The sequence below is a fragment of the Pelophylax lessonae genome (assembly GCF_965119305.1).
Source record: "Pelophylax lessonae genome assembly, chromosome: 7".
In the NCBI taxonomy this organism is placed as follows: domain Eukaryota; kingdom Metazoa; phylum Chordata; class Amphibia; order Anura; family Ranidae; genus Pelophylax; species Pelophylax lessonae.
In genome coordinates this window covers 189589067-189610550 of record NC_138774.1, presented here as the reverse complement: position 1 = coordinate 189610550, position 21484 = coordinate 189589067, and the positions used below count along the sequence as shown (strand labels likewise).

Here is a 21484-nt window from a genome sequence, read left to right as displayed (position 1 = left end):
TGATTAAATAACCTCCTTGGGTATAGGATGTATAGTGATGGGCTCACAAAAGATCATGAGAAGCTTGTCCACGGATTATAGGGTTGGGACGTTCTCCCCAAAAAAATATAAAAACAGATAATTGCGCAATACCGTAGGGTATTTATTTATTAAAACAAAAACAGAGGTAAACAACTCACATTTATAGGTGCCGATAGCGGCACACAAACAGCCGTGGAGAAGGTATGTGAACCCCGCTCAATTCCGCCGTGCCTTCCAAGATGCATTCCAGCAAAGAGTGGATATGATGAACTCGGAAGTAGTAGCCTCTGGATCAACCTCAATGCATTTTGTGGTAACGCGTCATCAGGAAGTTGACCAGTGGCCATCTTCCCGACTGCTAGATACTCACGGGACTCATCTGATTGATCGAATGATAACCAATAGTGTTCCATAAAGGAAATGCATGCCAAGTAGAGGGAAATAGAGCCCCATAATTAGAAAACTTTAGGCATAACAAATAGGGATTTAAAGGCACTTCCTAGTTATATATTATGCATTTTATCAGCTAATTATTCCATTCATTTGTATTTTCATATATTTATATTCATATATTCATCATTTATATTTGCACATAGCACCTTTAGTTACAGCGCCTCAAATCATCCCCGTTTTTCCTATATGTTTTTTGGGCACACCAATAAAATTGATGGCAGCCGTATCTATTTAATTTATCTTATTTCATCAAATATATTTATTTAACATTTTTTGTAATATCTCACTAGGAGGCACCATTTTTAAATATTTATTTTGCACAAACAAAATTTTACTGCACAGGGATAGTAATAAAATGTCACGTTTTGGCTACTATGTAACAAGTTAGTATGTATGACTTTATTTTCATTCTTCATTCCAATATGTTCATTTATACCATGATAAAGACAAGACAGCAGTAAAAAAAAAAAAAAAATACAGAAGCTCTAACCTTTCCCTACCCAGTCTAAAACTAAAAAAAGCCTATTTATTCCACAAGTGAAAAAAAAATGATTTTGTGAAAACATTATGGGACATTTGCAGATTTGTACTTTAGTGAATTCAGATTTTGTGCACCACACTTCCAAATTTTAAATATGATCCATTTCTTAGTATAGCAAGTACTCTGCCTCAAAATACTTCTCAGATCATAATCTGCATTTCAAGATTATAAAGCAATTCTGAGAATATGGAAGGAACAATGGAGGTCTTTAAATAAGTCAGCATTGCAATCACTTCAGAAAAGTGGCACTTCTGTTGTTAAGTACTATTTGTCCTTTTTTGGGAAGGTATACATACATATTATTCTTTTTATGAAACCAAAAGCTTTTTTACACAGGGTACATCTGTAGAAAATGTAATCTTTCCTTCTTTGAGCTTCCACCACTCTTTCTCAATGTGAACAAGGAAAACAACTCAGCGACCAAATGCTTATAGGAACTTTATATTCCACTGCTTAATATAATGGCAGAAATGTGGGCCTTTCTGCATATAGTTTGAAAATAGTTCTGCATGTAACATGCAAATTAAGTGGGTACTGACTGGCTGCTGTGGGCCATAAGAATTTTTTTTGTAAGCACACTTTTCTTGAATAAGCACCATGACTGTATATTAGCTGCTCTCCCATTATAAAAAGGAGGAAATGTAGTGATTTTAGCAAATCTATTTTTTTATTCTGTCATAATGTTAAATTTGAGAACTAGCAGGACCAAAGTCAATGCACCGGGCTGGTTTGTGTCAATAAATGCCTTTGACTCTGTTATTGTCTGGGTCAAATGGAGACTTCAGGTGGGCTTTGGCGGCATAGGTCACCCCCATCCTTTCCAGGGCGTACTCACCGCTGCGTACGAAGTCCAGAGTTACCTGTGCAGAGAGAATATATATATTTTACTGTTATATATACCATGTAGACAAGAAGCACATTTTTGAGCCATGATTTTATGCACCAAAGGGGGCTGCCAGTCTTCTGAATGCAAAAGTGTCACTGATCAGAAACAGCCCAATATTTGCCAGCCATGCTCTCAATTCAGCTTATGGCAATAGGGCATTTTGTGTAAGGCTGCATTCCTATCAATGGAACCCCATACAACCTTTGGTGCCCAAAGTAGTATCCCTCTGCTGGCATCACCTCTGTTCTCAGAATATTGCCTTGTTTAAGTATTGTTACAATGTTTAAATAAACATGTATGAGACAACTATATTTCTACTGATGATGGGAATAAATTGCATAGGTGTGACTCTCTGATTGGTGGAACTTTTTTTTCAAGTTGTATCACTCATTGGCTGAGGGTTGGGGTTTCTTTGCTCAAGCGTTACAATGCAGGATGGGTCTTTTTTTGTACAAATGAAGGCCTAAAATGATTAAATAAAAGCATTTAAATGTTAAAATGTGCATTATATCTGCATGCTGTGTGAGTGCAGCATAATATATGAAAAATGGGGGACTGGGGGAAACCGTTTTATATATTTTTTGCTATCCATTTATGCTAACTGTATACAGTGAATAAAAAAGATTCCCAGAGCACTATGTGTTAGCTAAACAGACAGTACTTCAGTGGCTGCCTGTATTGAGGCTTACTTTGTCTGAGACTGGATTCAGATTGTTCTGTGCACATGCAGCGCCTATGGTAACAGACATGAAGGTATAAATGGGCCCATATAGTTTCCCTTTATCTTTCACACTAAACTGCAGGAAATGGATGTGAAACAGCAACATAAGAAAGTATGTGGGTGCTACTTGACAAGCATCTTCATGCAGCAAAATGCAAGAGTTTTGCGGCATCGAAGCAGACACATTGTTTTTGTTCCCTTTTAGTGGTTGAACTAGATGGACTTTTTTATGTAACTATGTATGTGTAAATGGGCCTTGAATAAAACCTTGATTGGATGGAGCCATCTGATAAAGGTAGAAAGTCACTGCTCTGAATCATTAATTAGTGTGCAAAAAGTGTACCTATATTTCACCACAGGCTTTTTTATTGATGCAGAAGGGCAAAGAAGACAGAGGAAAACATGAAAAAGAAGACTATGGTGCTATCCGCTGACTTTAAAACAGAATCCAGAACTTCAATTACTGAAATTCAGCTAAATGGAAAAAAAAACTACATAGTTGCTCTGTGCGCATAGGTTAGTAATATACAGGTGCATTTAATTAAATTAGAATATCATCAATAAGTTAATTTATTTCAGTAATTTAATTCAAAAAGTGAAACTCGTAAATTTTATATAGATGTGTTACACACAAAGTGATATATGTCAAGTATTTCTTTCTTTTAATTTTGAGGATTATGGCTTATGGCTTGTGAAAACCCAAAATAAAGTATCTCAGAAAATTAGAATATTAGATAAGACCAATAAAAAAAAGTATTTTTAATACAGAAATGTTGGCTTACTGAAAATGTCCATGTACAGAATAGTGTGCACTCAATACTTGATCAGGGGTCCTTTTGTATGAATCACTGCATCAATGCGGCGTGGCATAGAGGCGATCAGCCTGTGGCACTGCTGAGGTGTTATGAAAGCCCATGTTTATTTGATAGCAGCCTTCAGCTCATCTGCATTATTGGGTCTGGTGTCTCTCATCTTCCTCTTGACAATACCCCACAGAGTCTCTATGGGGTTTAGGTCAGACAAGCTTCCTGGCCAATCAAGCACAGTGATACCATCATCATTAAACCAGGTATTGGTACTTTTGGCAGTGTAGGCAGGTGCCAAGTCCTGTTGGAAAATGAAATCAGCATCTCCAATAAGCTAGTCCGCAGAGGGAAGCATGAAGTGCTCTAGAATTTCCTGCTAGAGGGCTGTGTTGACTTTGGACTTGATAAAACACAGTGGACCAACACCAGCAGATGACATTGCTCCCCAAACCATCACTGACTGAGAAAACTTCACACTGGGCTTGGCACCTGCCACCACTCCCAAAAGTACCAATACCTGGTTTATTGATCATGGTATCACTGTGCTTATCTGGCTAGCAAACTCGCCTAACCTAAACCCCATAGAGAATCTGTGGGGTATTGTCAAGAGGAAGACGAGAGACACCAGACCCAACAATGCAGATAAGCTGAAAGTCACTATCAAAGAAACCTGGGCTTCCATAACACCTCAGCAGTGCCACAGGCTGATTGCCTCCATGCCACACCATATTGATGCAGTAATTCATGCAAAAGGAGCCCCGGCCCAGTTTACTATACTGTTTATGGACATTCTTTTTAGTAAGCCAACATTTCTGTATTAAAAATATTTTTTTTTATATTGGTCTTATGTAAAAATAAAATCTTCTAAGATACTGAATTTGGGGTTTTCATTAGCTACGTATAAGACATAATCATCAAAATTAAAGAAAGAAATGCTTAAAAAATATCACTCTGTGTTTCACTTTCTGAATTGAATTACTAAAATAAATTAACTTTTTGATGATATTCTAATTTTACGAGATGCACCTGTATGTAGATAACATTATTAGCAGCAGGCACGTAACATATGCATACAGTACAGTATATATGAAAAAAGACTTTATATTCGTTTTAATCAAGTTGAAGTTCTTTGAGCCCTAGGCCATCAACCCTTGATTATTGGTCTGTGTTTTACAATCCTTAGTCACCAATAAAACAGCAGCACCTAATATTGTCCTCTACCAAAAGGATTACAGTTGTAAAATATCTCATCAAGTAATGATATAGCAAACAGCTGCTTCAGAACTGATGAGCAACTGTCTATACCCCGTACAAAATTCATTTTACCGATGAGTGGCAGCGATTATAGAAAGTGACAACTATTCTGTACTTCTGAGGGGGGGCAGTCTAATCGTCTGTATCCCCTTCTTAATGCTCGGCTGTCCGTAATTGGCAAGAGCCTTCATTTTTATAGATTAAAAACTTGACTTTCAGAGGAAATCTTCAAATCAATATCCCAAGTCCTGCACTGAACCAATTTATTTGATGTACTATTAAATTAGATTAATGAGCAGTCAGCTATTGGGCAACTCTGCTGTTGGTTGTTGTAGCAGTGGAAGTGTATTAAGAAAAAAAAAAAAAAGTTGCAATGTCAAATGAATATTACCTCTGAATCTGAGAATGACATTGTAGAGCTACTTACTGTTCCTGTGCATGCATTCTTTTAATGTGCCATGGACCTGTTTTATTACATTTTACACATAAAGCTAACTATGGAAAGTATGTCCTGTCTTTAAAAAGCCCTCTGACATTTTTTATCCAGTAAACTGTAAGCGGTATTAAACCCAAAACCAGAAATGTAATATAATGCAGCATAATAATCACATAGAAAAGTGAGGGCACAACAAAAGACAGTGGTCCATCCAGTGAGACTGTTTTTTTTTGTTTTTTTTTTTTTATACGTTTTGTATTTTCTTTTTTTTATTTGTTAACTTTTTTATATTTGTTAACTTTATTGTCTGAGTATAGATCCATGTTTTTTCCAAGCATGTTTAAAGCCATTTACTGTTGGCGGACTCAGTAACTCTGCTGTAAGTTTATTCCAAGCATCAACTACCCTTTCAGTAAAATAATACTTTCTAAGATTAGTTTTGAACTTTCCTCCAGTTAGTTTGAGGTCATGTCCCAGTGTTCTTGATTTTGCTTTCATATTGAAAATACTGCCTTCTTAAACCTTATTCACCCCCTTGATGTATTTAAAAGTTTCAACCATATCTCCCCTTTCCTTTCTTTTCTCCAGACTGTACATATTAGGTTCCTGAAGTCGCTGTCAACATCTTTTATCCACCAAACCTTTCACCATTTTTGTTACCTGTCTCTGGGCCCATTCTATCTTATCAATATCTTTTTGTAAGTGAGGTCTTCAGAACTGGACACAGTATTCTAAATGAGGTCTCACTAAGGATCTAAGATCTATATAGGGGAATCAGGACCTCCTTCCTCCTGCTGGTGATCCCTCTAGTGATGTATCCTTGAATTCTATTCGCTTTTCCCACTCCCTGGTCACACTGTTTGCTCATTTTGCAATCATCTGAAGTAAGTACCCCCCAGGTTTATAGTGGTTGGCAACATTGTAGCCCTAATGTTTTCTCTCTGTGCATTATTTTACATTTAATGGTTTAGTGGCAAGGTATCTGTAGTGCAAATGAAAGAAAAGGAGGATTCACGAGGACATCCCTGAGACCCACGGGGGCCTCTTTTTTTTTTAGACTGAAAGAGTGTATTGGACCAAAAACACATACCAGTTTTTTCTATCAATGTGCCCAAAAGTTACCTACAACACCTAGAACACATCATACGCTGCAGAGTGATTTGCTTTCATTGCTCCCCTGCTGGGAGAACATGTGAAAGCAGGACCAAACACTGCCTGAGGCCATGCAGGTCCGTGTATAGAAAAAAAAAAATAGATTGTTTGACATTTGTGTTTAAAAAAAAAAAAAAAAAAAAAGGACCAAAGGACACTGATAATTGGATTGTCAAAATCTTCTATCCTGAAACATTAAAATCATTATCTAGCCACACACTGTGGTGTATAATAGCAATGTGACTGTTCTGAAATCTCTTAGTGTGTCCTGCAGGGGCAATTTCCCCTCATTTCCTGCTGTGTCACAAGAACAAGAAATTAACAGAAACTCTCCAATGAGGTTTTAATGAGGACTTTTATGTAAATCAGGCTTTTATTGCTGTCAGTGTCTTCACAAGGCACATTCCACTCAAACAATGTGGTCATTAGAATTGGCCAAAAGGTTTGGGCCAAGCAAAAGTTTTGCACGAACATCGCCTGTTCGACGAACACCTGAATTTGCATGGTGTACTGCGGATGTTCACCCCGCCTAACACCCTGCAATTCACTGCGCGCTACACAGTGCATTCTAAGCTCAGATTAGGCAAAGCCAGCTGCTGCGTCCTCAGTCATCAGCTGTCAATGGGCTTTCCTGCTGAAAGCTGAATAAAAAAAACTTAGCTGGCAATAAAAAAAGTGGGAAAAAAAATGGCCCCTAAACCATTCTCGGCCCTTCGGGTCTGGTATGGCATCAGAACTGGCTTTGCAGCTCATTTTTTCAAACGCCCTGTGTGCATAAGGCCTTACAGCCACCAATCATATTCAAACCTGCCTTGCAAGTCCAGGTCTCCAACCTCATGCACACTGGACATTTTTACAGCTGCTCCTAGGGGCGTCTGGTGTTTTTTCTTCCTGCCTCTAAACTCCCTGGCATGTTAGCCTATGTGTCAATGCATACATAGGCTTTTGGCAGCGTTTAGAGGCAGGAAAAAAAATACCCACTGCCAGTGTATCCAGGAAAAGCAGAGTTTGGACAGAAAATTCTTGATGCTACTAAAAGCTGCTAGGTGCATTTAGCACTTGAGCATTAATTAATTTCAATGAAATTAATTAATGCCCAAGAGCTTGACGCCTGTAAAAACTTTAGCCACTTTTACAAGCGTCAGACATTTTTTCTGCAAAAACGCTGCTGGCTTCTAAGAGAGTTAAAGAGACATTAAAGTAAAAAACATGTCATACTTACCTGCTCTGTGCAATGGCTTTGCATAGAGCAGCCCTGAGCCTCCTCTTCTGGGATCCACGGTCGGCGATTCAGGCTCCTACTTTTTGTCAACTTTCCCCATGGAAAGCCGCTTTCCATGGGGCCACCTGTGTGGGCTCGCTCCCCAGCAGCCCTGTCTGCATCTATTGACACAGAGCAGGAGGCTCAGCCCATTCCCCGCTTGCTCAGCACAGCATTTGATTTGCTCCCACTGCTATTTATCTGAGAAGATAGGCAGACTCTGAGTTCCAGTGCCACACCACAGTTCCTGCCGGTGAAAAGTTCCAATCCAGGCTGGCTGGACAACAATTGGAGGATCCCCCCCCCCCCCTATGACCGCTGATCTTGTCTTCTACACAAAGACAGGTGTCACATCATCCTCAAGGGCCCCTGCAACTGGACTTTGCTGCAAAATTCATTTGGAGGTATCTCTATCAATAATTCTATATATATGGGCATATGTGCACAATTTCGTCAGGACTATCAGGCCCTTTGCTGATATCAGTTTGTACATTGGATGTATGTACTATTATTTTCTTATATAAAACTTGTAATATTTTTATACTGGTGTGCATCTTTATCCTCATGGCTAATGTTATATGCTGGTTGCAGAAGTTCTTCTGCTCCCAATTACTTTTTTTGGATAACTGGTTAATTTCCTGAGAAGGGAATCCCCTCTGTTCAAAGAGGCCCTGTCCAGGGTGGAGACACTGCCAACCTTATTTCTTCACTTCCTCTTGTGTTTCTAGGACATGGAGCAATAGGAAATATTTTCAATGGAACATGGATAGAAAAAAAAAACAACATTGATTTTAACCCTTGCCAACTCAATCTGAAACTAAAATAGACATTAGTAAAATAGAGTAAACTTTCAGTCTTTACCACAGCTTTAGTGTTTCCTGGCTAGCATTAGCAATTTGCTAATTGCTGTCGTTAGTTACCTATAATTGAACATAGACACAAAAATCTCCCAACTAGCTTGGCAAACCATTTAATGAAATATGGTGGTGAAAATGTTTGCATACACATATACAGAGTCTAATACCATCATCCAGTTCAACCTCGTAGACCTGTGTATCTCTATAGAGAGAAAAGGCATAATTATAGCCATTGCAAACCATGTGATTGCTATTAAATATACAGCTACACAGTGATGTATGCAGGTAGCAATAGAATATTGCAAATAATGAATACAAAATTCCAAAAATGATTGTATAATTTGGGAACCTCTATAAAATTGTTACTAAAATCTATGAATCTTGAAATGTCATTAACATTGTAATGCACTACATTATCTTGGCATTTGTTCTATGTGAAATGTGACTGTATATTATACCTGGAAGTTGTCTTTTATATAAATAAAATAATTGTAAAATCAATGCATCTGTGTTACTGGAGAAATTGTATTTGAGATGGAGATTGGGGGGGGGGGCACCTAGATGATAATGCTCTGAGGCCCAACAATGTTCATTCAACAGTACTGCATCAGAAGCGGTTTAGTTAAAGTAGTTTGGTGCTGGCCCATTGAGCTGTGCTTTAATATAAATAGACTTCAGCCGACGTCACTTATTCCAAGTTTAGAGACAAAAACAGAGCTTAATGTGCATTTAGAGGCACTGTAATTTACTAAATTGGCTTAATGGGTCCTGTGCTATACATATCAGCCAGAATTAACCCTCAAGGTTCCTGCCAATGTATGGTGAAATAGGTGGCATTTTTAGAAAGCAGGCTAAAAATAGAATAAAGTAATTTAGGAATCAACTTTCTTTTCATGCTGGTATTGTTGAAAATATGTATCTGGCACCCTCCAAATGTATGTGCCTACCTTCATCCTATATTAGGCTGAATGACAATTCAGCTCATGCAGGAGAAGAACTTGCTACAACCATGAGTTAAATTTCAAAGTGAACTACATGAACCGTGCAGCTGGAGGCACAAGGGAAATCATAAAAAGACAAATGTGCCATCCAGGTATGACATAAAGTTAGGAGGCATGGCTAAACACAGGACCAAAACAATAATCCTCACATTTTGAGGCAGTTGTGGAGGGGGGCATCATATTTTTCACAGATAGGCTGATACACTTTAGGGAAGTTAATTGAAATAAAACAAGCTTTTAATGAGATATAGTTTCTAAATTACAAAATTATATGTCGTATGCTGGAAAGATCTTTTTTGGAAGTGTTTAAATCAAGAAAATGACATAATTACCAAAAATGAGCAACTAACTGAAAGTGCTTATTTTGTGATTTTATAGCCAAAGCCATTTCTTACTCTGTGAAAGAATCTAGAAATTGAAAGAAGAAATTTCCATTACAGAAAAACTCCCTAGTATGAAAGGTTTGCAACAGATGGGGGGATATCTCCCTGTGAAGATCAGATTGACATCTGCCTATCCTCTACAGTGCCAGGGTAAGTCGCATCTTGTAATTTGCCCCCTACACTTGGTTCACATCTTCCTTCTCTCTTACCATTGACTTGTGAGCCAATAGCGGGCGAGCGCGCGCCCGCTGAGGCGCGCACCCGCTGAGGCGCGCACCTGCCCCGGCTCGTTCCCTAACAAGTCAGTGCGTGTGACCGGCGGACCCGATGTCCGCCGGTCACTCGCGATCATTTGCCGGGAAGGGAGAAAGGCAGGCGCCTAATGTAAACAAGCCGCCTGTCATTCTCCCCTGTGTAAAAATGGAGTTCAGACGGTTCTACTATGTAGGACCGTTGATCTCTGTTTTTACACTAGTAGCCATGTCCAATCAGAGTTAGAAACACGCCCCTAGGACACACTTAACCCCTCCCTCTCCAATACAGTTAACCCCTTCCCTGCCAGTGTCATTTTTGCAGTAACAGTGCATATGTATAGCACTGATTACTGCAGTAATGTCACTGGTAACCCCAAAAGTGTAAAAAATGTCAGTCAAGGCTCCGATCTGTCCGCCGCAATGTCGCAGCCCCGCAAAAAAAAAAATTGCAGATCGCCGCCATTACTCGTTGACAAAAATCTTTCCCTTTGTTAGTAAACGCGATAACTTTTGCGCAAACCAATCAAAATATGCTTTTTGCGATTTTTTTTACCAAACATATATAGCATAAAACAAATTGGCTGAAAATGTTAAAAAATTTAGATTTTTACTTTTTTTTTTTTTTTTTTGGGAATTTCATATAAAAAAAATGTGAAAAATATTGTTATTTTTTCAAAATTGACGCTCTTTTTTTGTTTATAGCGCATGATCAAAAAAATCGCACAGGTGATCAAATACCACCAAAAGAAAGCTCTGTTTGTGGGAAAAAAAAGGAAGTCAAATTCGTTTAGGTACAGTGTCGCACGACCGTGCAATTGTCCGTTAAAGTCATGCAGTAAAAAATCGCAAAAAAAACCCTGGTCAGGAAGGGGGTAAAATCTTCTGGGACATTTTTCAATGTAATGTGAATTCATGTTTTTTTTTTCCAATGCATTTGTTTGGCATGGTAGAAAAAAAGTTTGCATTTCTGAAAAATTTTAAATTTTGAAGATGAATGGCAACTTGAAATAATAGGTTTAATCCATTTGTTGTCAACTAGCAACAGGAAAGGAGGCTAGAAGGAAGAGAAGTTCAGTATCCCTCTTTAGTGTAGCTCCAGACCTGTCATAGGTGTGACCCCCAACACCCCCAATAGTTGCTCATGTTGCATAATCCCATGAGTGCCACATCCCAAAAATTAAGTACAAAACCAAAAGGGGTTCCCCTTGGGTGGGACTTTATAGGCACTAACTTGACAATCAATAAAAGATATGTAAAAATTTGAAAAGTTTATTGAGAAATTTATACAGGCTAGATAAAAACAGTTAGGCAAGCTGCATGATACATCACATGTAACAGTGGAACTTAGACCACACGACCCCCAGGTTATGACCCGACGCGTTTCGGAGTATAAATCTGAACTCCTTCTTCAGGGGTGTCCTTGGAGGGTGGTCTGTAGATGATTAATATATAACAAATTATTTTAAACATTTTGCAACAAGTATTTCCAAGATACATTGTGAGAAATAAGACAAGAAACTTACATAGTTCACTGTAGTGGTAAGTATGAATCGCCTGCCTGGGAGTTAAAAACAAGTGGTCAGCATACTGGTGTTGTCCATCAGGGGTGCCGTCTAGTTGTCCTAAAAAATGTTGAGATCTTGGACAGATTCTTGGATACAGAGTGTCAGAGTTTGTGCGCTAACTAGTCTTAATGGAGGCTAGGTGGGAGCAGCTGAAACCCCAAATAACAGCAGATCTGCTGAACGAAAAACCATGTAATTAATCAAAAGCATTGTTTCAGTAGGGTCTACAGAACATATTCCCCAAGTTCCTAAATTAAATTAAATGAATCTATGGGATCAGGTTTGAATGTAACAGACAGGATACCAGATTATTATGCCATTAGTGCAGCAAAAAATTAGAAATTCCATAAGACTTTCATGTGGAAAGTAATGTAATTTGATATAAATCCCATCTGAGTAAAAAATAATTGAACATCTAATTATACAATATGAAAGTATTGAGACTGTCGACTATTGACATGTATGTAACTACAACAATGTTTAGATGTCCTCTATAGAAAATCTTCCTGTTCATACCTCCAAGATCAAAGTCTGTTTTTCCCAAGATGAAAGACAACACTGGAGCTTTGAAAATTCCTGCATGTCCGGCAAGAGAGCAAGCAGATCTGATGCTAAACATGCAGGGCTTAAAAAGTGTGGTCATCAGCTGGAATGTGGATCAGCTGAGTGACGCCATTCGTGCAGCTGATTGCCGTATGGGTTCCCTGGAATGTAGGAGCCGAGCGCGCCCCCGACCGGAAGTGATCCGGAGGAAGCGCGAGCGGCCCGTGCGTTCCACCGACACGGAACTAACTCCGTCTGCGGCTCACTAGTCTACTGGGCATGGGCCGCCGGACTCAAAGAGAGGTCGGGATGGTATGGTAAATGCCACAACAGCGGACGCCGCAAGGTGGCGTCCGCTTTCCGTGCCGGGCCGATCCCAAAGCGTACCCAGAGGTGAAAGCAACTCTGGGAGCAAAAAACGGACACCATCCAAGTGAATCTGGTACAGGCCTACATAGCCAAAATCTTGCAATATATACATAGATAGACAAATGTATAATCAATATTGCACTAAAAATAGAAATGACCAGGGTTAAAGAACCCCAGTCGATAGGCAGTAAATAGATAAGAGAAATAAATGAATAAGTACATAAATAAATAAATGACGGACCAAAACATTTTGCCAACTGCCGCACTCACGGGGGTGGTATACTTACTTACCCCTCTGTGAGTGCGGCTGTTTTTACGTCGGGAAGACCAAACTGGAATTCACTAAACGTGCGTGTAGACACATAAAGAGCATGAGAACATGCGACCCAGACCTCCCAGGTTAGTCCATACCAGTTTTTGGAACCACGCAGGTCGGCGTGTGATTCGCACACTATACCCTTCTCAAATGTGAGTGCTATATATCTTTGCTTTACATCCAATAAAGTTTATGGAAATTATTGCACTATGAGGGGTTTTATTTCCTTCTTTTGAGTGGCTCCCTTAAGGTATACTGTCAAGGTATCAATTCTGGGATTCATCTTTGTGAAGAGGTCCGGTCCAATTCGTCACCGAGTGTGTTGCAGTTCTATGATAGTTCAAGGCCCAATATACATAACTATCTGGTAAGCGTGTTTTGAACACTCCTTTTGGTGGTGGATTCCTTTCACTTTACTGCAAATTGGTGCCGTGCAATATCACTGGTGGAAATGGACTTTATTTACGGACTTTGTTCATAATGTTTTAGCGCTACATATTTTACTTGTTTTTTACTCCCAGGCAGGCGATTCATACTTACCACTACAGTGAACTATGTAAGTTTCTTGTCTTATTTCTCACAATGTATCTTGGAAATACTTGTTGCAAAATGTTTAAAATAATTTGTTATATATTAATCATCTACAGACCACCCTCCAAGGGCACCCCTGAAGAAGGAGTTCAGATTTATACTCCGAAACGCATCGGGTCATAACCTGGGGGTCGTGTGGTCTAAGTTCCACTGTTACATGTGATGTATCATGCAGCTTGCCTAACTGTTTTTATCTAACCTGTATAAATTTCTCAATAAACTTTTCACATTTTTACATATCTTTTATTGATTGTCAAGTTAGTGCCTATAAAGTCCCACCCAAGGGGAACCCCTTTTGGTTTTGTACCCAACAATTCAAAGGAAAACCTGACAAGCTGCTCCCTTTATAAAAAGTATATGGCCCTCATGGGAAATCTTAAAGTGATGGAAACAGTGCAATCCCATGTACTGCTTGGCTAAACTGAGCACTTGTAACTGCACTGATAATTTAAAAGGCCAATGCCAGGTCCAGTTCAATTAACTAAAATGTAATAATTGTTTTTTATGCAGCTAGAAACAGAGGGAATGTGATAATTTATGAAAAAGGAAAAAAAATATATTTATTATGTTTTTTTTATATATATCTATACAAAAATTTATTTTTTAAACTGAATGAGTTGTTTTACGAGGTAATCGTTTACAATCACTTTAAGCCTGTTAAATATTCTGAAACTACTGGTATCAATTGCCAACAGTTTCCATACTAAAAATCTTAGTGCTTATTGGCTATTTCCAGGGACTGAGCATTTTCACGCTTCTTGTATCATTCCAGGTAAAATTGTCATGTGGTACTTACCGGCCCCTCATCAGGGTTCCTGATGTAGCCATAAGCAATGGTTTTATCAATGGCAAAACCAAAGTCTGCCCTCCGAATGTGTCCTACTGGAATGCCATTCCGCCATATTGCTTCCAGACCAAACAGTGGGACTTTCCTGCACAGAAAAATATCATAGTTTTGACAACTCAAAGAACTCCATTAAGCTCTATGCCACATAGCATAATACCATTATAACTGTATAAAATAAACTACAGCAGCCTCAGTAAAATAAACTCTAATCCTACTGGTTTCCATGTGTCTTTTCCAGCCAGGCACATGTGGATAGCTTTGAATTTTCTAAGTATGTCATAATAGAACAACTGAACCAATAAAAAAAAATCTCATCTCCCAAGACGCTAAAAAATTGGCACCACCTTTCCTGCAGGAAATGTACCATCATTTAACAGGGTGTACTAGTTAGTTGAGCAGAGAGCCATAGTTTGTACAGGTGCCATGCACTATTGACTAATTTGCATTTCATTTTGACACATAATAAGTCATATTATATGATTGCACATTAAGGAGGTAAGTGTTAACCAATTCAAATATTTAATGTATTTAGTTACTTTGAAAAAAAAAAAAATAATATAAATAAAGTGCTTTTTAATTTAGGAAATACATTGCACATAACTTAACCACTTAAGCCCTGGAAGATTTTACCCCCTTCCTGACCAGGGTTTTTTTTGTGATTTTTTACTGCGTGATTTTAACGGACAATTGCGCGGTCGTGCGATGCTGTACCTAAACGAATTTGACGTCCTTTTTTTCTCACAAATAGAGCTTTCTTTTGGTGGTATTTGATCACCTGTGCGATTTTTTGATCATGCGCTATAAACAAAAAAAGAGCGTCAATTTTGCAAAAATAACAATATTTTTCACATATTTTTTGTATGAAATTCCCCCAAAAAAAAATGTAAAAATCAAAATTTTTTAACATTTTCGGCCAATTTGTTTTATCCTACCTATGTTTGGTAAAAAAAAAATCGCAAAAAGCGTATTTTTATTGGTTTGCGCAAAAGTTATCGCGTTTACTAACAAAGGGAAAGATTTTTGTCATTTTTGTTGTTTTTTTTTTTAACGAGTAATGGCGGCGATCTGCGATTTTTTTTGCGGGACTGCGAAATTGCGGCGGACAGATCGGACCCTTGACTGACATTTTTGGGGTTACCAGTGACATTACTGCAGTAATCAGTGCTATACATATGCACTGTTACTGTAAAAATGACACTGGCAGGGAAGGGGTTAACTGTATTGGAGAGGGAGGGGTTAAGTGTGTCCTAGGGGCGTGTTTCTAACTGTGATTGGACATGGCTACTAGTGTAATAACAGAGATCAACGGTCCTACATAGTAGAACCGTCTGAACTCCATTTTTACACAGGGGAGAATGACAGGCGGCTTGTTTACATTAGCCGCCTGCCTTTCTCCCTTCCCGGCGAACGATCGTGAGTGACCGGCAGACATCGGGTCCGCCGGTCCCACGCACTGACTTGTTAGGGAACGAGCCAGGGCGGGCGCACGCCTCAGCGCCCGCCCCGCTTAGCCTAGCCAGTGACAGGCTAGTGACATACCGGTACGTCACTTTGCCTGGCCGGGGCTGACCGCCGCAGTATATGTACTTGCGGCGGTTGGCAAGTGGTTAAAGCGGAGTTCCGGCCTCAAAAATTTTTTTCCGATAAAAATACCCCTGGGACAGTCAGGGCTAGTGCATTTCAGCAATGATAGCCTTTGAACTGTCCCCGGGTTCACTTACGTTTTAGAAGAAATACTTACCTTGAAAATGTCTTGTCCAGCGCTGCCATCTCAGGTGTGGGCAGCTGAAGCCAGAGCGTTCTCTTCGGTGTCCTCTTCGGTGACGTCGGAGTCCCAGAATGCCCTGCACTGGCCCTGCTCGTCACTTCCGGTGCAGGCGCGTCATCCCCGCACAGCTTCTGGGCATGCCCAGAAGCTGTTTAGCAGGGAATGACACGCCTGCACCGGAAGTGACGAGCAGGGCCGGTGCAGGCGCATTGACTTCTGGGAGCGATGACGTTCGGCTCCCAGGAGTCAATGCAAGCAGGAAGTCACAGCTTGGGCTGCGGCCACAGAGGGAGGAAGTGGAAGGAAGGTAAGTATATTTTCTTCAAAAACAAGGTAAGTAAAGCAAAAAAAAATTGCGATTATCCAATTCTTTTTCAGGTTACTTAGAGCAAGCGGATGTCAAATTTTAGTTTTGAGGCTGGAACTCCACTTTAACAGCATCCTGCCTTTGCATAGTCAACAAAGGACATAAAATGAAGACCACTTGGCCCAATGCACTGTTTATTTGTGTGAGAACCCGTTAGGAAAGAAATACAGAAATTGCCACGGTTAGCTTAAATATTGAAGGTGCAGACTCTAGAGCAGTCATCCTCATCCTGACGTTTGAGTAACTGACCTGGAAAAAACATATACCAGTACCCAATACACAAGTTGTCCTTAGCTGCTCTAGAAGTTTTTTTTTTTTTTTTACAAGGAAGTTTAAGGGATGCATTTAAGCAAAAAGTGACATTTCAACTTTGAGTCATTACCGCTTAGCTTCTAATGACAAAGTCTCTGCACTTGAATTGGCCCTTTCTCTCCTGTGCAGCACCTGGCATAAAGTGGACTCACTCCTCATGTCAGACCTTTCATTTATCTTACACTACACAGAACTCAGTTGGAAAAGTAAGACTCAGACAATGAAAGATAAAGAAGAGTCAATAGAAGCTGGGAAGAAATATCAGCTTCAGATGTTGACCCTTAGGCCCCATGCACACATGCTGTAAGTAGCGTCAGGCGTTTTCTTTTTGCAGCCTAAAAATGCCCCTCCATGTTATTCTATGGCCTCATGCACACACAGACGTTTTTGAGCTGTAAGTGGCCTAGGCGTTTTTAAGCTGCAACAAGAACCCACAACCTGCGCGTTCTGAGGACCAGCGTTAGACCATTCAAAATCAATGGTTCCCTATGGAAGCCTATTGATTTGAATGGAAGTCGCACCGCAAGTCGGATCCGACTTGCGGGACGACTTGCTTTGTGAGAATCTTAAGGGGGAACTCCATGCCAAAATGGGAAAAAAACGGCGTGGGGGTCCCCCCCAGGTTCCAAACCAGGCCCTTCGGGTCTGGTATGGAATTTGAGGGTAGCCCCACGCCGAAAAAACGGCATGGGGTCCCCCCCAAAATCCATGCCAAACCTTATCCGAGCATGCAGCCCGGCAGGCCAGGAAAGGGGAGGGGACGAGTGAGCGGCCCTACCCCCCCCCCCTGGAACACACCAGGCCACATGCCCTCAACATGGGGGGGTGTTGGTGCTTTGGGGCAGGGGGGGCTCTGCACCCCCCACCTCAAAGCACCTTGCCCCCATGTTGATGAGGACAAGGGCCTCATCCCCACAACCTTGGCCTGTGGTTGTGGGGGTCTGCAGGCAGGGGGCTCATCGGAATCCGGAAGCCCCCTTTAACAAGGGGGCCCCCCAGATCCCGAATCCCCTCCCTATGTGAATGGGTATGGGGTACACTGTACCCCTACCCATTCACCCCATAAAAGGCAGTGTGTGGAAATAATGACAGGAGACGTTTTGGAAAGTTTATTAAAAATCTTCATCTGTTCTTCTCCCTCTCCTGGTCTTCTCCCTCTCCTGGTCTTCTGGTCTTCTGCTCTTTTGCTGTCCATTCTTCTGCTCTTTTGCCCTCGGCTCGGCTCTTCTCTTCTCTTCTTCTTCTTCTTCTTCTTCCTCCGGTCCTCCTCCGATGATGTCTCCGATGATTATGCCGGTCTCCGGTCTCTGCAGCTTGTTATATAGCCATTAGGGGCGTGGTCGCTCGGTGACGTCATCGGGAGACCCCGCCTCCTTATGTCACAGATGACGTCATCTGTGACATAAGGAGTGGGGCCTCCTGATGACGTCATCGGGGCCACGCCCACAATGGCTATATAACAAGCTGCAGAGACCGGAGACCGGCATAATCATCGGAGACATCGTCGGAGGAGGACCGGAGGAAGAAGAAGAAGAAGAAGAGAAGAGAAGAGCCGAGGGCAAAAGAGCAGAAGAACGGACAGCAAAAGAGCAGAAGACCAGGAGAGGGAGAAGACCAGAGAAGAACAGATGAAGATTTTTAATAAACTTTCCAAAACGTCTCCTGTCGTTATTTCCACACACTGACTTTTATGGGGTGAATGGGTAGGGGTACAGTGTACCCCATACTCATTCACATAGGGAGGGGGTCCGGGATCTGGGGGGCCCCCTTGTTAAAGGGGGCTTCCGGATTCCGATGAGCCCCCTGCCCGCAGACCCCCACAACCACCGGCCAGGGTTGTGGGGATGAGGCCATTGTCCTCATCAACATGGGGGCAAGGTGCTTTGAGGTGGGGGGTGCAGAGCCCCCCCCTGCCCCAAAGCACCAACACCCCCCCATGTTGAGGGCATGTGGCCTGGTGTGGTCCAGGGGGGTGGGGCCACTCGGTCGTCCCCTCCCCTTTCCTGGCCTGCCGGGCTGCATGCTCGGATAAGGGTCTGGTATGGATTTTGGGGGGACCCCCACGCCGTTTTTTTCCCATTTTGGCATGGAGTTCCCCCTTAAGATTCTCACAGCGCAAGTCGTCCCGCAAGTCGGATCCGACTTGCGGTGCGACTTCCATCCAAATCAATAGGCTCCCATAGGGAACCATTGATTTTGAATGGAGGCAGAAAAAAACACTGCTAAAAGCAACGTGGCAAAACGTGCAATAAGGCCAATGGAAAAAGCTACTGAAAGCACGTTTTTACAGCTGCTTTTTCCGGCATCAGAACTAACTTTGACACACGTTTTTTCTAATGCCCCGTGTGCATGGGGCCTTAATCTTGGACTTTTAATTGGATTGATCAAAATTAATTACTCACTCATTGATAGTGAAGCCCACCAGACGCTTGGTCACGCCTTTAGATTTTTGTTCCTCCAAAGCATCTCGTCCTAAGAATGGGGTGCTGGATTTCAGCTTGCAAGTGAAGCCAAGCCCTGCTTCCAGAGGGGTGTCATCCGGGCGCAAATCCGCATGCCAATGACGGTAGCCTAAAATACAACATAAGTACTACCTATAGAGAATTATTTTTTAAAATGATATATTGAATAATTATTATTTACTGTATTTATATTATATTTTGATTTTATTGCTATTTGTATGATATGTTCAAAAGCAAACATATGAAATTTGAGTTAGAGATTTGTTATGCGTACCCTATTTTCCCTATCTGTTTCCTTTTATCAAAATTCTGTGGTGCCCTTTTGGTCCTACCCAATTATTCAGAATGGGTATGGATTGGAATTGTTGCCACAGAATCACCACCAGTTGTGCACAGTGCAACCTTCCAGCTGCCTCCAAAGAGGAATGTGAGCTCAAGCACCCCCACCAAAAAATTAAAAGTCAGCAGCTACAAATACTGTAGCTGCTGACTTTGAATATTAGGACACTTAACTGTCCAGGGATCCCGCAATGTCAGCACCCCAGCCGATTTTTCAATCGGCTCTCGGGTGCTGCTGCTGCCATTTCTTGTAAAGGAAACCGGCAGTGAAGCACTGCGCTTTGTGAATGGCCCCGCGGCGGAATGAGGAGGGGGGCCAAACTTACGAATGATCTTTCTGTAGCGAAGTCACAAGGAAGTGGGAGCGGGTACCTGTCAAAAACAGGCACCCGCTCCCCCCCTCCCCAAAGGGTGCCAAATGTGGCAGTGGAAAGGGGGAGGAAGCAAACAAGCAGAGCCTCCCCTTTTGGGTGGAGCTCCGCTTTAAAGAGAAAATTAAGATTTGTTTTTTTTATGTCTTACCTCTCCCACATGACAGGCAGAATGAATAAATCAGAATTCTGATTGGCTGCTCCTGATTACCCATTTTAAAGTGTATGTGTATCCAAAACTTTTTTCCCAAATTTACTTTTCGCTGTATGTGTCCCATTGGGGGAATTTCTTTACATTTTTTTGTCCCAGAGAAGCAATGGGAAGTTAGAGGAAATATCCCAAAGTTAGGGAAAATCCTTTCTTGCACAGTTGTCACCAGAACAGGTTTCTCCATTGGAAGAGTTTCAAGGGCCAACTATAACATTTTGTATTTTCGTTCACTCGTGGTGACAATGGTCACCAGTACAAATAGAGGGGTGAATCTACCCAATGGGGAAAAATAAAACTTAACAGAGACTTTAACCCTTCTCTACTCTGTTCAAAACTATAAAAAAATTGTTTGCCTATAGATACACTAAGTAATAGGTCTGATATTTTAACAAGACGTAGAATCAATCTTCAAAAATTCCCAGTGAAGATCTGTTTAATATAAAATAACGAGCTTTAGTATTCAGAAATCGAGACCATGTTCGTTCTAATTTAAAGGCGGCAGAAGGGAATATTGCAGAAATTAGCGGCGTCAATTTCACCGAACATCGTTTATGATTTCCCACGCTGAAAGCGGCGCTTGTTAATTCACATCTGCCTCTAATAGGAGGTGTCACCAAGCTCCCCGGCACACACCAGAAGTCACTGCTATAGCATTTGACGGAGACTCTGCTGAGGGAATCTCATTAAATCAGAACGTCTGTTCAACGATGAACAAATGTATCCCGTGTGATCTGACGTTTAGACCAAAGTAGTTTTCCTTTGAGGAATGGTATGGGTTCCTCCAGTTAACATGTCAAAGTGAAGAAAGAAAAATGTTCTGACAAAGAGGATTGCTGTAAAATGAGCCAATTTGTCTCAATTTACAAAAGTCAATATCTTTTTATGACTAATGAAAAGTCAAACTTCAATTCACTTAGAAAGACTCATAAATGAGCAAATTAGGATCTCTGGCCAAATTCCAGTACTTGTGGTAAAATTGTCATTTTTTTAGATTTTGTAAAGCACCTGCCTAGTGTCACTGATTTTATAGGATGGAAGTAATTCTCAGTATTTAATCACAGTATGTATGGATGCTGCACAGTACCACTTCTCTGGTTATACATGCTGGATGTAATCCTCAGTATTTCTGTGTGTATAGATGCTGCACAATTCTACTTCTCTTGTCCTATATGCTAGGTGTAATTCTCAGGGTCAGTTATTATTTTCTATCTATGGGCACCCAACATTACCACTTCTCTTGCTCTGTACACTGAGTGTAATTCTTAATTTTCTTTCTTATTCTGTATGTATGGACACTGCACACTACTACCCCCCCCCCACTTTTTTTTGTATGCTGGATATAATGTTCAGTTTGTGTATTTGTTTTGTATGCAGGAATGCTGCAGAGCAGCACTTCT

The 21484-nt window shown here is 41.0% G+C and overlaps 1 protein-coding gene across 2 annotated transcripts in view; it reads right to left on the bottom strand.

Moving 5' to 3' along the window:
- Positions 1 to 1509: 1509 nt before the first annotated feature.
- SARDH (sarcosine dehydrogenase) overlaps positions 1510 to 21484 on the bottom strand; it is a 164972-nt gene continuing 144997 nt past the window's right edge. For both annotated transcript variants that reach the window (XM_082264400.1, XM_082264401.1), the window contains exons 19-21: positions 19107 to 19275; positions 14207 to 14342; positions 1510 to 1875 (exon numbers count right to left, since the gene is read on the bottom strand). In XM_082264400.1, the coding sequence (XP_082120526.1) occupies positions 1750 to 1875; positions 14207 to 14342; positions 19107 to 19275 (431 nt within the window). In that variant the 3' untranslated portion in view covers positions 1510 to 1749. The remainder of the gene's footprint in view (positions 1876 to 14206; positions 14343 to 19106; positions 19276 to 21484) is intronic.